We start from the raw sequence: 15,790 nt of genomic DNA, 5'->3' as shown, positions 1-15,790 counted from the left end.
CATCTTTGTCAGTTTCACTGAGAATTTCTTTATTTTGGGGGGCTACAAGCCAATATAAGGATACCACCAAGAGGCATGACCTGTCAGCCAGGTTTGATCGGATTCTGTTTTGAAGGTGATTCTCTGGAAAAACAGGTCAACAGGTCATATGAAGTCAAGGTACACAAGCTAAACTGTATTAAACCCATTGAAGATACTCTCATCCAAAAGAAAACAGAAAGACTTAAACTTAGCCTCAGAACATCTGTATATAGGTAGTATGCTTTGACCTATGTGTATTGTTCATGGTTTGAGGTAGTTTGTCTTTATTTTAAACTAACTTTCAAATTTTCTGGGTGACTCCATATTGCTGTACTTTCAGTTGTCATCCTCTCTAGTGCCTTCAAAGGCTTTTCCCACTGTATAAACCCTTCATGCTCTGTAATTGTCGCTGATACTTTGGTCTGTTCAGGAGCGGTGGAAGTGGTATGCAAGAAAGATGCTGAACTGTTGGGGTCCTGTGATACCTAAATGGTAGGAAAGCCACATGTAAGAACAGAGAAACTAAGCTTCCATCAGAAACAGACAAATTATCCTGTATGAATAATGCCCTGTCTTTTGGATTCTTAACATCTCTGAAACCTAGAAAAATTTTGAGTAATTTTTCATTTGCCCTCTCTCTGGGTTTTTTAAACATATACTTAATGTTGTTACAGCAGTAACAATTGGATAAGAAAAGAATATTGGGGAGTCTTCAACTGTGTAAGCAGAAAAAGAGAAAACTAAATGGGAAGTAAATAATTATTGTCTCTGTAGTGTATCTCAAAGCATACTGTAATGAGAATGATTCTTTCAGTTTATCTATTTTTTTATCTGGAACTGTCTTAAATTTCCCTACAATTATCAACAGGTGGCAGTAGAGCAGTTCAGATCATCAGTGTGGACAAAGATGATGTTTGAATAGGAAATTTTCACCTTTACCCTTTTCACAACATGGATCATCAGCACAAGTGCAAAGCAAGAGCATTGTAGGGTAGGTTTGTTTTATTTCCCTCCCCCACAACTGTTGAGACAATATGCAGGGAGTTTACAAAAGCAACAAACAAAAAAATCCCCACCTTATGGAGAGAAAGACCATTTCTTTGCAATACAAACCAACATATTTGAGATGCTCCAACTCTGAATGGGAGTTCTTTTACATCTACACAGCAGTGTTGGTGCACAGATTATCTAGGTCAGTTTGGGCAAAGTTGTGTCTTGACTTCTAAGCAGAGTTGAGTAGCTGAGTTATTCTAGTGTTAGCACAACTGTCTTTGGTTCGGGAGGCTCTGTTCTCTGTCGCACCCTCACGTATCCATACAATGCACAGTGTATCCCCTGTGCTCCAGCAAATATTTCTGAAGGTACCAGAAGCCTAAAACCTTCTGATAAAAGTTTCTGTGCGATCTGCTTCAGGTTCTATGAGGTTGGAGAGGGTTGAGAGAATATGTATACGTATACACAATAAACCAGGTACTTAGGAAGACAAAGGAGCTTGGCCACAGGGCTTCAGGTTCTGTTTGCTTCCCACAATGTGGTGTCAAGATACTTACATGCTATCAGTCTACGTAGCAGAGACACTGTCAGATCAGCCACTAAAAATATTTCTGAAATCATACTTACATTCCTGATCTGTATTTATTTTTCAGTTTCCTTAGATTTTAAGAGCAAAGTCTAACTCCAGATGTTCTGTTTCCTGTACTTTCCTGTGTTTTCTAATGTGATTGTAGCTGTAGGTAGAAATACTGAGCAATGGAAGTAAGCAATAAAAGCAGTCTATATGTGCAAAATTAAAGAAGTTATACCAAGAAAGAGCAAATATGCACCTGGAGACACTGCATCAGACACAGAAAGTATTTTGAACATTTTGACTTGCATCTAAATCCTAGGTAGTCTGAGTGAGATTCATCTTGTCTAATAACAGGTATTAAATAGGTAGTTATCTGAGTGTGAACTATTCCCTATGCATTTTCCAGTCACCCATATTACATACCTAGTTTGAAGTGGGATGAGTTGGTCCTGTGTGTGTCTGTTTCTCTTTGTTGAGTGGACACAATGGCTCAGCTTTGACTGATAGATAACTCTGAGTGAATCCCAGCGTACCTTGCACCCACTGGTTTCTTGTGTGCAAAGATGGCTTGGATTAGATCCTATCCTTTTCCTCTTCCCTCTGAACACTTTGACAAGGTGATCTAGGCTGCACATTCAGGTGTCTGACACCACTGAACTCTTTGGGAGCCAACACGCAGCTGGCACATCCAGCCATGTGGGAGTCAGTCTGCTGGCTCGTCTTTGGAAACTAAGGACAATAACTACTGGGCAGAGCAGGACTCTTGTCTGCTGGGAGAGAGATCACAGCAGCATTGTCCTGCACATCCACCCCTGTTGTCCTGGCTGTACGAGCAGTTTATGCCTGAGGTTTCTCAATGTTTTATGACACTTCCTCTTTGTTTTTATTTGTTTTTGAAGGATTTTTTTTTTAAGTAAATCAGACCCAACAAATGCAGACGTGTGATGACAGGAAACCTAATGAAAAGAGGTACTGTTTGAGTCAATGTTTTATGAACAGATAAAAAGGGAAGGAATGGATGTTCAGCTGTTTAGGCTTTGTTTTTGTTAGAGTTTTGTGCTTGTTTGTTGGAACAAAGTCCTTTTTTTTACATATTAGCAAAAGGGCATTTTTATAAAAGGTAAAACGTAGCTACCCTTGTAAACTGTAATTGCTAAAGATACTCATGTTTTTGAGAACAAATTGGCATGGGAAAAAGGATTGATAAATCAAAGCAAGAGAAAAGTAAGATGAGTGAACAGTGAAAAACAGACTGCGTAGTCGTTACTTCTAGAGTTACCTTTTCAGGTGTTTGACTTTATTCTGTGTAGACTCAAAACATGAAGTTACTTGATTTTTGTTTGTGTCAGTCTAAAGAAATCTAGGTGACATGATTTGACCTGCTGTGAATTTGCTAAAAGGAATTTAGCCTGAAAAGCCAATTTTTGGGAAAAAAAAATCAAATGAGATGGGAACGCTAAAAAAATAAATGTTCCTTTCTTAACAGTTATAGAAGAGCACTCAATCATTAATTTTGAGTTAGTAAATTAAAATAATGTTTACTGTAAGCATGGCTGTTTTGACACTGGTAATTGTACAATCTGAACTGGTGCTAATCAGTAAATTTAAGGTAAATGGGCATGCGTAAGCCACCTGTAGGCTGAACATCTTACTCCCCTGGAAGATACCCTGTAGCAGTAGAGACTTTATGTGTAAGGTGTAATAAGAATGTCTTGTCTTTCTCTTGAACTACCATCTGTTCATTACGTAAGGGGGAAGATGAACTTTGTGTGCCATGGCCCTGATCTGATCTGGCAAAATCTATGATAATGTAGTTTAGCAAAGAATGAAGTTCACTGAGGGATCTTATGGGCCACTGTCAGGGTAGGAATGGTCAGAAGTTTTTAAAGAAAAGAACAAGAGAAAATCATATTAGCAGAAATTATTTAATATCACAGGCATATAAATAAATCAGACCATGTAGTCCTTAGTATGAACATTCCATTCTCAAAAATGCAATAAATAATTAAATTAGATGAGTCAGTTGCTATAAAAATAAAGAATCTTCTCAGGAAAAGTAAATAATTATACAGAGTCATATATTCCATGCTAAAACACATCTTGAAGTGCCTGCAAATGGCACTTATGACCAAAATCATAAATACACTGTAAAACCTCCCTGGGAGGTAATGAGCTTTTATGGCTTGCTCTGTGTACTCACTTAATGAAACATAGGTTGTTTCTGCAGAGAGGGCAGTTAGTACAGAGAGAGTGCATTTTACAAGTCAAGATTGTGTACACATCTTGAATTGTGATTACTAGTCCTTCCTAGGGTCACAAGTTCCTCCTGGGACATCTTCTGGTTTTTTTTCTGAGAACGGTGCTGAAGAACAAGATGATGTCTTCTTGACGGCTGGTCTGTGCACTGATTTCCTGTTCTTCATTTGGGATTCACCTAATACACTTAGCCTTTCCTAACTCTGACAAATCGAAAAGTTAGCACAAGGCCTCAGTGTCATCTAAGTCAAAGCAGATTTGAAGTGTACAAAGTTGCCCACAGTGATTGTGCTGACACTGCCCAGAAGTGTGGTGGTAACTAAAATCAGCTGTGATAATTTTGTGACTAGTTCTCCCCATACGTATATGGGTTGTATTGTCCAATAAATACAGTTTTCTCTAAGATCTGAGAACAATTAACCTTCTAAGTTACATTTGTTACAGTTTCTCATTAGTTTTTTTAATCATATGGTTGAACATTTTGACTTAAGGCGTTCTGCAGGTACAAGAAATAGCCTCAATTAACAAAAGAGCATATTACATTTAAAACAACAACAAACCTTTAGCACTATGCTTGCTGTGATAAGATCCATAGTTTAAAAACAGTGGAGCAAGTCACTAAACAGAAATAGCTACATTACTTACTGCATTACCTGCTGCCTCCTGTACAAAACCCAGAAATTGTTCCAGAGTAGGCAGTAGTAACTAGTTAGCTTATCACATTCTGGCAGGAAATTGCTTTTCTGTTATAAAATATCCATCCCAGGTACAAAAGTTGCTTCTCAATGTTTTATAATGATTATTGATAAATACAGGGTATTTCAAAAAGTTGGACCCAGTTTCAAAGCATTATTATTAAGTTGGGTCTGTAATTTTGAAACAGCCCATATGTAATGCACTATGTTCTCTTTGTTAGGGCACGCTCATCACATTTCATTTGCACAAGAGTTTTAACAGATTCTTTTAGACGATTGATTTGAATGCATTTAGCAAATTACTGGAAAAGACATTTACAAATCAAAAAATAGATACTTCCTTCTTTGTACAAAAACAAAGCTCTTTTCCCAAAACTCTCCACATGCAAATATTCCATGAAAGTGATTAAAAAGCACTGTTTTATTGGTTGGCCTTCTGGGACTTGCCAGAAAAAAGTCCTTAGTTCATGATAAAGGCATTCAATTAAAGTATTCTGTAAAAATGTAACATTTGGAAACATCAGCAGGTACTCTGCGTTTGCAGGACTTGCTTTAATACGTTCCCAGTTTTTTTAATCTAAATCTGAAATTAAGTTTTACCCTGACTTTCTCTACTTCTGTAAATTTCAGTCCATTGCAGTTGCAGCAGGTTTGCATATTGCTTATCAGTTGGTGGTTAAGGGACTTCATGTGCAGCAAAGTCAGAGAAATGGGGATAAAAGGTGCAGAATGCCATTTAAACTCAGTAGCTTTGTTACTTACATGTGAGTGGTAGCTCATGTTTAGAACAGTAATTCTCATGCAGTAATGTGGAAACATTGAGGTATGAGAGAGAACGTTACTCAGAGTAGAAGCGGTTTTTGAAGAGAGAAAAATTCTAAATCAAAATGGTCATCACCAGAAACAAGGGTTCTTCATTGTGGAAACTTGGTTTGTTGTTGCCTTGAAGTTCCTTTCTTCCTCTGACATATGTTTTTGAAGAGGTTCCCATTTCAAGACAGTGAAAATGTGGAGGCAAAAAGCTTCTTGTATTAGTTTTCCTTTAGGCTGACATTGGTAGGAATGGAAATATTTTCAATGCTACCTCATTGTTTTTGGAAGTAACTAAGCCTGTCATTTTCCATCATAACACTAGATGTAGTTTTCCAGTTTCCTCTCTATACTGCATTTCTACTAGGTAGAGAGAAAATTAGATGAAAAGTTCATTTTTACTGGAAGGCTTTATACTCTCTTCCAAAATCAGTTTCCTCGTATGAGGCTACTATCTGTTTGTGGGTAAATTAACAGCTCCTTCTAAGATGGAAGAGTCTAGTGGTCCAGAATCACCTCAAACAGAATATGGTGGTATATAATTAAGCTGCTAAAAACTAGTTTGAAGTGCTGTGATACTCACTTTTATTTTAAAGTTTCAGTGGTATCTCTGGCCATAGTTCTACATACATGTTCAGGATTTAGAAGCTCTACAGGCAGGTTTCCACATAACAAAAAATTTGTCAGTTTTTAAAGCAAAAAATGCAATTAAAACTTAAACCGCTAGAATGAATCAAGAGCAGAGAGAAGGAATAGTGTTAATGGTACGTGAATATAAGTGTAAAGCATTGTCTTCTGAGAAAGAGCAATATGCATTTGAGCTGCTTTGCTCCAAACAATGATCAATTACTTGGCAGTGGCTGGTCTCACCAGCCAGTCATGCCTCTGCTGTATTGATGATGTTAAGTGGAGGGACTCTAGGTGGACATCTGTTGTCTGAAATATGTTTTTCCCCACAGAATCCTATCGCTTCATTTAGGGCATGGGAGCTACTCCTCTCCCTATCGAAACCCAGGGCAAATGTGCCAGTAGCTTCAACATGGACACAGGTCAGACCCATGCCACACGGTATGATTTGTAAATGTTTTTCCACTATTTATAAGAGCGTTCAATGCAGGGTATTTTTTCATAGTTAGCTAAGATACAGTCTAAGAACTTCTAAATAAAACTCTGTGTGTGGTATTATTGCAGATCAGTAAATCAGTTCAAGTAGACACCTTTTGTGGCTTCAAAGCCTCTGGTTTGGTTTGGTTTGGTTTTCTTTAGAAAGTCTCGGACATCTCTGTATGAGATTCACTTAAGATCAAAGCAAAAAAAAAACCAAGAGTAGCCACCTCATGGATTTCCAGTTCAGCAGAAGGTGATAGTTAAGTCCCTTAAAAGAACATGTTTTTATGAAATTACAATTCAGTTTTCACAGTGAGTTGAGTCTAGGGTCACTTTCAAAACAGCATTCACCTTATGAATAGCCATCCAAATAGGACTCAATATTTTGGGAGAAGATTTCACTTACCACACACACAGCATAGTAGCAATGCAAAATATTTACATTTTTTATGTTCTCTTAAATAACATAGTGTCTGCTTTAAATAGTAGATTTTCCATAGCCGTCAGCTCTGGTGTGTCCTCTATTAGTCCTTGAATAACTGTGAAAACAATACATTGTTAGAAAGAGTATCAAATAATGATATCTGTAATTGTTTGCAAAATGTCAGAAAGCACCCAAGAGGAATCAACTCTGATTACCTTTTGGATTAATTTTGCAAAGCTCTTCAAAAACTCTCGAGGGGTTTTTTTCTCATACGATTCACATGAAGACTCACACTGCTGGAAGATAAAGAAAATCACACCACTTCTAAACAGCACATCAGAATCATAAATAATAATATAAGACTTTTTACTGAAAAACCAGGAGGGTTGAAATTGAAGCCTGGAAAAGCTGAGACATGGGTTATTTCAGAAGGGGAAATAATGTAGTAATGACACCTTTTGTTCACACATTTTACAATAATCCCTGTCCTCTTGTCCAGGACATGGTGTGGTTGCCAAGTGCATATATGCAATTGACTGATAGGATCAGAGTGAATGCCTTTCCCAGAAGTGCTGAAAATTGGACATTTTTAATTTCGAAAATAATGAAAGACACATCAGTTTTCCTACTAAGTTTGCTTTCTGCAATTCCACCATTGCAGGTGGCATCTGCTATAGAAAATAAGGAGCAACGATCATCATTATGAGCATTGTGAGGTAATCCTACCTTTCCAGAGTTGTTGAAGGTGAATCTCTTCAAGGCTTTAATGGTTTGGGTGAATGTAGAATTTACTTGGCTGCTTTCTGGTTGTAATTTCAGTGTGCCCTTCTGGAAGCAGGTCACAGCAGTGAACAGGCATTCGTCCTAGAGCAGGAAAAGAAGCAACAGGTTTTAAATGAATGTTGCACAATTTTTTCCCACATGTTAGTTTGAGGTCCATGTGAAAATGAACGGTGCAGGATATTAATTGAGAAGATCCAAGTGTATTATTGTTTTTTGTTTTAAGTTATTTCTAGATATGCCAGAGATACTTAATCTTTACCTGTTCTTTGATAAATACTCAAGGATTTTGTCATAAAATAAATGCCTAAAGTGTCCACTTAGATACTAATTGTGACAGCAATTGGTAGAAAATGCTACTAGATTGTGTTATATGTAGCAGGTTTTCGCAAGCATAAGAATGAGTATTTTCTTTTTTCAAAATAAAACAACAACAACTAATATAACTGTGGACTGTTTCTTGATGCAGTATGTGGGAATACACTTTTTTCCTGCCTTTTTTTTCACCGTTTCTAATATTACATTCTTAATAATTATACTTAGAATTGACATAGAACTGCATATTTTCAAATATTATTTAACAGTTCTCTCTTGGTAGCATGGGAAATGAAGGTGATGAAGTTAGTTACCTTACTAAAGGGAAAAGAAGGATTGAGGATGAGAGGCAGGATAAGGAGCCAGGCTCCTGACTTGTATTGTCTCACCACATTGCTTCAAGTTCAGGTGCACATTAGACCCAAGTCAAGACCAATAAGCATTTGTATCTAACTTGAAAAAGAAGCCATCCATTTGGATGGCATGAACTTGCTGCAGTTTATCTGGAATTAGAGCAACCTGCCTTTTTCATGATGCAACTGCATATTGATTTTACTGGTGTGAACAGAAAGACTACAAGCGCTACGGAATCTCCTTTCCTGCACAGTGGCTGATTTCCTTTCCTAGGCATGCAACCGTGGAAAATATCACCAAAACTAACCTGTAGTCAGCAGAGAAAGAACAGCAGTGTTTACTGAAGCCAGTTTCTAACTTGCTTTCTGTTTTCCAAAGAAGGAAACATTTAGAAGTGCTGATGATGCACATTAGACAGGCTCCAAAGCCATCATCCCTGTTTTGCATACCAACTGCTACTGATGCTGAATCTCATCTGGTTCATTAGATGCTGCTGCAGTTTGCTGCTTTGGCAAGGACAAGGCAACTTTCATATATGTTGCTTACAGCAAATTTTAATAGCAACATTTTATATTGGTTAGATGTAACATTTTATTTTCCTAAAAAACCACACATTTATGTTTGTTTCAGGCTTCTTACCGTAACCAGTCTTGCTTACTGGAAAAAAAACACTAGTTTTTGAAAAGCTCAGTTTTCCAGCTGAAACTGAAAACATTTTCTGCCTGTGCTGAGAAACCAGCATTTCTCATGCATGCTGCCTTTCTTTGTCTGTTTTTTTTTGCTGAGTTAACAGTTAGCTGTAGGCAGGCCAACAGTCAGAGGAGCACAGGGATTGTGGGGTTTGATATGCTGTGATGGGTTAAGCAGTTTGATGAAGCTGCATTTAAAACCGTAGACCACTGGGGATGTCTAAGGGTGCCTGGGCAAACATGTAAAACACTTGTATGAGAGGCAATTTGCAGCAATACTCTGCATCTGACTCAAACTAACTTTACAGGTTAGCCTGAAAAGCCTTCACTTCCTGAATTAGTGTTCAGTGGAGTTAGATGCTGATCCGATGTAAATCAGCGTTGTGCCACTGGCTTCAGCTGCACTGTCAATCAGCAGCAATAGACCTTGTTTTCCCTCTGGTCTTGAATGAGTTCAGCCTTAAGATTACTTTTTCAGCCTCAGCAGGTTTTCCCTGGAGTTAATATCCTCAGAGCTTTTAAACTTCTCACCTCCTTTTTTTTTTTTTTTTCTTTTTTAAGATATTTCATTAATAAATGTATGAGAAAAGTGTGTGGGATTGAATTGAGGCTAATATTCACTCCACTCACAGGAAGCTCAAGGAAGTAAAACAAAGTAGTGATAAACCACTGAATTTTGAATGTTATAAAAGGTAGTCTTCTTCCTGAATATTTAAAGCCAAATGTAAATCTGGCATAAGCAGATTGTCATAGAAGCGGTATTTTGATATTTGAAATACAGTTACATGAAAGACTTTTCATTAAATCCTGTTTCATTTGGATGTAATTGCACCTAGTCACCCTGAGCACAGCTTTGGCACACTGTCATTCATATTTTATTATTTGGACAATTCAGTAAATGTAAATTTCACCCTGCAGGATGAGAAGTTTGTTACTGTGTTTGCTGGTGATAATTACTATTAGCACAGAAATATTTTTCAGCTTTTCATCAGAGGCTGAACCTATATTGACTTTGTACCTTGTAAATATGTGAATTCTCTATCTTCTCTAGTTTTCAGCAAAGATAGTTGAGACCTCCCAGAATAAGATCGTAAAGCCCTAAGCTGCACATGAACTGTTGTCTTCCTTCCTGAGGTGACCATGTTTTTTGAAAAAAACAAAATGCAGACTGATGAAGCGATTAGTCACTAGTTGTATTTGCTTTGTTTCAGAGGTAGTGGCAAACACTGCAGTGAAATGACAGCTAATCATCTCCTCCTTTTCACTTTGACACCACAAGTTAGAAAGCGTGTTAATAAAAAAAAAAAACGCCAGCAATTAGTTAGGGTGCATTAGGTTTTTGCACTGCAGTTGTTTCTAGCATTGAGATGGACCGTATCTGTTTTGGTCATGGTTCTGTAGGGTTTTGGGAAGTAAAAAATGCACCCAACTGCGAAGCCTAGGAGGAGGCTAACAAAACCTGTGTGAAATGAGGTGAGTGGTCTTCCTTTCTTCTTGTCCTTGTTTTGCAAGAAAGTTTACAGTCCTGAGTCAATAGCTTTACACTTTCAGCATTTTCAAAAAGCTGTGCATAATGATCATTTTTATACATTGATCAAAATTATTTGCTTTCTGAAGGGCTAAGAAATCAACATTACGGGTAAATTTAAGACAACTGGTAACAGAAGTATAACATTAGATTAGCCATGACTAGCTCTAGAGCTTTGTTGCATGTTGGGGATTATCAAAAGAAAGGAGGATGCATTTACTTTGTAAGCTTTTCAGACATGTTGTTATTACTATTAGCATTTAGTTTCACAGTAAATCTTGCATCCTGCCACATTCGAGTATGCACACACTTTCTGTGACTCTAGAGTAATTTACTACAGGTAAGAAGTTCCTGAGCTTGGAACACAAAATATCAGCATTAAATAATGTATGAATAAATGTCTGTATTAAAAGGGGATTAACAGGGACCTGTTCTTGTGATTTTAACTCGTTAAAATCCAAAGAGAATACTTGCAAAATGCAGTTCTGTGTTCCCACTGCTAGCACAACCCTTGCACACGAATAGTCTCAGAGAAACAAGTGTGATCCCCTATGAGAGGAAGCACCACGTAACGTGGCCTTACAGTGTCACACTTGGCTTTTAGCTTCAGTGGGGGGAAAGGGGGTCTGCTGGGGTTTCGCTCGGGGGTGTTCCCAGTGCTGCTGCAGCTCCCGGCAGCCAGAGGCACTTCCACTCCCAAAACCTGCATCCCCAAGAGCACCACTGCTCAGCTAGAGCTTGTGTGAATCCCCACTCTTAGCACCGTTTCTTGAGTAAACAGAATACATACAAATTTGAATCTGTGGGTGTCTTGGAATACACACACAATAGCAAGATAGTTATTAAGATTACATAGTATAAACAGTTCTGCCACTAAAAATCCAGAAATAAGGAACTTTTATCAAAGTACTTTCTTTTTAAATCTAGCTTGCATTAAGAGTACTAGGTCAGAGATGTGAAAAAGAAGTCATCTGCCGTTTGGCAATGGGATAAACCAGTACAGAATCAAATTCATACAATTAGAAAGGTTAAAGGAGTCTCACCACAGGGTTTTCTGGTGTATGCAGCAATTCGACATCCTACAATAAAATAAATCTAAGTTAGAAAAGTTAAACATTTGAAAGTTATATCCCTCACAAGATATATTCTAAGCAGTACATAATGCTTGAAAATAATATTATGACAAATACTTTGCTTACCTTATCTTTCACTATGGGTTCTAACCGATCAATTGTCTTTAAAAGTTGTTTGTATTTTGCTATTTTGTGTGGAGCTGCAGTCAGTGCCGTACTAGAGCAGAAGAAAAGCATACAGAAAATAATCATCCTCTCCATACTGTTGAGTTTTGTTTTAAAATATGCCAGGAGCAAAGTTGTGCTATCCAAGATGAACACTTCACTTTGAGCTGTGCTGAGGTATGCTACGTACCTACCTATATATTGATCCTTGCTGGAGATGTAAAACCCACCCATTTCAGTTTGGAAAGCTTTGTAGAATGGATTAATGAGTAACCTTTTTTTCTTTTCCACTGGCTAGGTGCATGTATACGAGTTTGTGCGTAGGGGGCAGGGATTGATGGAGCGAACGAAAATATGCCCCATCTGCACATTGGACAGGAAAAAAAGAGAAAATGGTGAATTCCCATTTTCACTTTGAGTCAAGAAATGATCGTAGTAAAAAGTAGGTACTTAGAAACCACAGACCTAGGTAAACAAAGATTCTGCATTTCTTTTTTCTTGTTTCTTACAGCAGTGAATCTCTCCAGTCCATCCAAAGTTCTTCTGTACTGTGCTGGAGAAATATGACAGGGCTTCTTTTCAGAACCTAAATGTATTTATCCTACTACTTTATGACTCCAAGGGATGTTTGTTAGCTAGTTCTCCTGATGTCTGAACTGCTGCTTTTACTGCTGCTTGGTTTCTGCAACAGCTGTGAGTAAAAGCTCATCTTAGCATTTGAGCCATCTGAAGTTTATTTTACATTTACTTGGAACCAGTACCAAATATTTTAGGAGTGTCACAGAGATTATGTCCACTGGAGGATGAAAGTGCAGTTGTAGAGAGGTGTGTTGCCCTGGGAGAGGTGGATCCCTGTATCATGCCCATTCCCCAAATGGGAGCAATACCAGAAGGTCAGGGATTAAATCCTGGTGAGTTCCAAGGAACGTTACCACTTTGTGGTGGTGGTCCAGTGATTATGGCAGCTAAACATATTCAGCTACATTCTGCAGCAGCTAGGCTTAAGGTTAGTTTTGCAATTTAATGCAACTCGTCAAATGAGATGTGATACTGAGACCTGAGAGTTCTCTTGAGAACGTAGGAGTGCATTTGTTTTGTGTGAAATCCAAATAAAAGTGCGTACTTTAAAAATTGTAAAGCCCAAGTAAAACCAGCAGAATTATCTGAATCAAGAAATAAGGCAGACTTTCATAATTTCCTTCAAAATTCATACCTGTTGTAATTAAGTATATGTGCTGCTTTTGAGAAGATTTATTTAATGTTTAAAAGAATTGTATTAGCGGAGGGACTTTTTTTTCCAGCAAATGCTGGTAAGGATTCTTCTTTTATGGGACTTCCACAGTGGCCTTCTTTCTAAATGGCTGTCACTGAATTTAAAGGTATTTAAAGGTACTCATCTTGAGTATACTCCTTTTTTTGTGTTCGCTGCCTTCAGCCCAGGTGCAGATCCTGTCACTCCCTGAGCTGCAGTGTTCTCAGTAAGGTGCTCTGCAGGCACTAGGGACTGACTGGGGTGCCAGCTCTAGGAATCAGTTGATTTCCAAGTCACTGTTCCTAATATTTCATCACAGGGAGGAGGAAAGAAAAAAAAATACTTTAAGTGGCTCATATGTATTGTCATTAATAAATGGTTTGGCTCTTATATGTATTATCATTAACAAACAGTTATCAACAATGTGGTATCACCATTAAAAGGTTCCTCTGTGGAATTAGTAGAGGGCAGTTAAAATCACTTGCACACCTTCACTTTGCTGAATAAAAAGATGCTCAAGTGTCTTTCAGATTAAATCTTTGACTCTGGAAGTCTGAAGAATTGATGTTGCTTTGGAAATGCTTTACAAAATCTATACAGTGTTTGGACTTAAGTTTGGTGTCACCTTTATCTAGAATGCTGGTCTGTGAAATATGCTGACATTATATAAAAAGCATCTGTATGTTTCTGTCTGGTGGGTCAATCTGGGCGGTCAAGTTGGGTCACTTCTTTCTCATTGTTCATTTCAAAATGAGCTAATACGAGCTCTATCTGGCATACTCAAGTGTGTTCATTTTCTGTATACAAGTGATTATTTACTGTATGCTGTTTATGTACTTACGCCTTTTTAGCCTTTCAGAAATTGGATAGCTTAAAGGAAGAGATTTTATAGGTGTGTGCATAGATATACATAATGCACTCCTGCTCTCATGTGTGCAGGCACTAAATCTCTCCTGGTGAAAGGGATAGCTGATCACACCTGATCAAACAGAAATCCTGAAAGATGAGAACTCAAAGGAAAAGAAAATCTTCTTCTGCCACATAGTCTAAAATGTAATTTCTTGAAGAAAAAGTAGTGCGATCATTTTTTTTTTTATTTATTTATTTTGATGGACATGTCTTGAAATAATTTTAGATAAGCAGCTCAGCTGTACTGTGAAGTAGGGAGCATCTCAACAGATTTTATTCAGAAATTGTGTTAATTTATAGCTAAGGTTCATGAATGAAAAACAGCAGGATATTTTGTCCCTGACTTCCTCCCATCCCATTAGTGTGAAGCTTTGCAATATTGTTGTTGGGTTTTTTTTAAACCACTGTTCAACACCTCTGTGAGGCTGCTGAGAGGATGGAGACATTATTTCTGATAGTGGTGTTCTTTACAAGAAGAGGGTACTGAGCTCTGCTCCTCTTCACCATAGTGGAACCTTTGTCTTCTCTGTAGATTGTTGACTAGTAACTTGAATGAACATGCATTGTCGTCTCAATCCAGTGTTTGACTGTGCTGTTGGCAGTATTGATGGTCAAGGAGCAGGCTGCTGATAATGTCTGCTTCTGCTTTTTATTGTCAGTGTTTCAACTGTGAATTTTTTGGGGAAGCTCCTTCGAGCCCCATTGCTGTAGGTGATCGTGCTAACCCTGTTAGCCTTTCTTTTATGCATCTTTATGTGGTTGAAGGGTTGGAAGCTTTCTGCTTGGACGCAGAGTATGACTGTTAGCTGTGTCCTCATTAGATGGTTGGCAGTTATTCATGCAAAGATGTCACTGCAGGTTGTTTGTGTTGACCAGACAACTCCGGGACCACGCAGGAACTTCAGTTAATGTGCAATATGACTGTCCATGTATTTTCAGAAACACAGGGCTTGGTGGGGCAACATGTAGGGCATTGGTTCTTGTCATTGTACAGACACATTAGTGGTTTTAATATTTTATCATATCAACTAGAAATGCTTCACTATTATAAACTAACATTGCATTTTTGTCCTTAGTGATTTGCTGTACTAGAGTATGCGTACCTGCATTCTAGAGATGGTAGTTGTGTCTCTGGGAGTAATTTCCAGATACTGGTTCTGCTCTGTACAGCGACACGTAATGAGACCCTACAACTCCATAGTAGAATCATACGTGTGTAGCTAACAACCATTTTAATTTTAATGTTATGGGTTTTTTTCAGAAACTTGTAATAATTACAGATCTAATGCAGTGACCAGGTCATAAAACAGTGCTGTTTCTGGAGATCAAGTAACAGAAGAGTGAGCTCATTGTGAGGCTTAGCACGTGACTAGCCTGGACACTCCTGACAACCTGTTGCTTTAGGAAAGCGAGGAATTATAATGGCAGACAAAGGCAGCTTTAAACCCACTGACCAAAGCTCAAGCCTGATGAGCACTATTTTGAGGAGTTTGAGTCATCACAAGCTTCACATTTAAGCAAAGCTGTTGTATTAGGCTCTTTAGGTTTACTTAACGATCTTGTAAACTGAGTCCAATGGGAGAGCGCTGCTGATGGCTGGCAGGTCTGTGTGCTGGCCCCGGTCCTAACAAAACAAACCTGCCTGTGCAGCACTGCACTGCTAAAGGCAGTTTATGATATTAGATGAAATTAAGAAGTTCTTTATGTGAAAGGCTGATTGCAGTGAAGACCACTGCATGTTTTGAAGTGAAACCTACTGTGTGAAAGAATGGTTGTGCAATAATGTTAGAGACCATTTGGGCAGTACGTATTGTACTAAGTGAAGCATTGTCGTGTTCTACCAGA

At 38.1% G+C, this 15,790-nt stretch overlaps 1 protein-coding gene and 1 long non-coding RNA gene across 5 annotated transcripts in view; one reads left to right on the top strand and one right to left on the bottom strand.

Moving 5' to 3' along the window:
• LOC110364861 (uncharacterized) overlaps positions 1 to 15,790 on the top strand; it is a 75,225-nt gene that overhangs the window by 43,260 nt on the left and 16,175 nt on the right. The gene's annotated exons all lie outside the window — the stretch shown is intronic.
• Positions 6,611 to 11,932, bottom strand: IL21 (interleukin 21). The gene is made up of 4 exons (XM_065062131.1): positions 11,746 to 11,932; positions 11,590 to 11,625; positions 7,607 to 7,744; positions 6,611 to 7,176 (listed from the first exon to the last, which is right to left on the bottom strand). Exons 1-4 carry the CDS (start codon positions 11,878 to 11,880, stop codon positions 7,027 to 7,029), a joined length of 459 nt encoding a protein of 152 aa, XP_064918203.1. The 5' UTR covers positions 11,881 to 11,932; the 3' UTR covers positions 6,611 to 7,026.

Source organism: Columba livia, chromosome 4 (genome assembly GCF_036013475.1).
Source record: "Columba livia isolate bColLiv1 breed racing homer chromosome 4, bColLiv1.pat.W.v2, whole genome shotgun sequence".
Taxonomy (NCBI): Eukaryota; Metazoa; Chordata; class Aves; order Columbiformes; family Columbidae; genus Columba; species Columba livia.
This window is presented reverse-complemented; position numbering and strand designations above follow the sequence as displayed.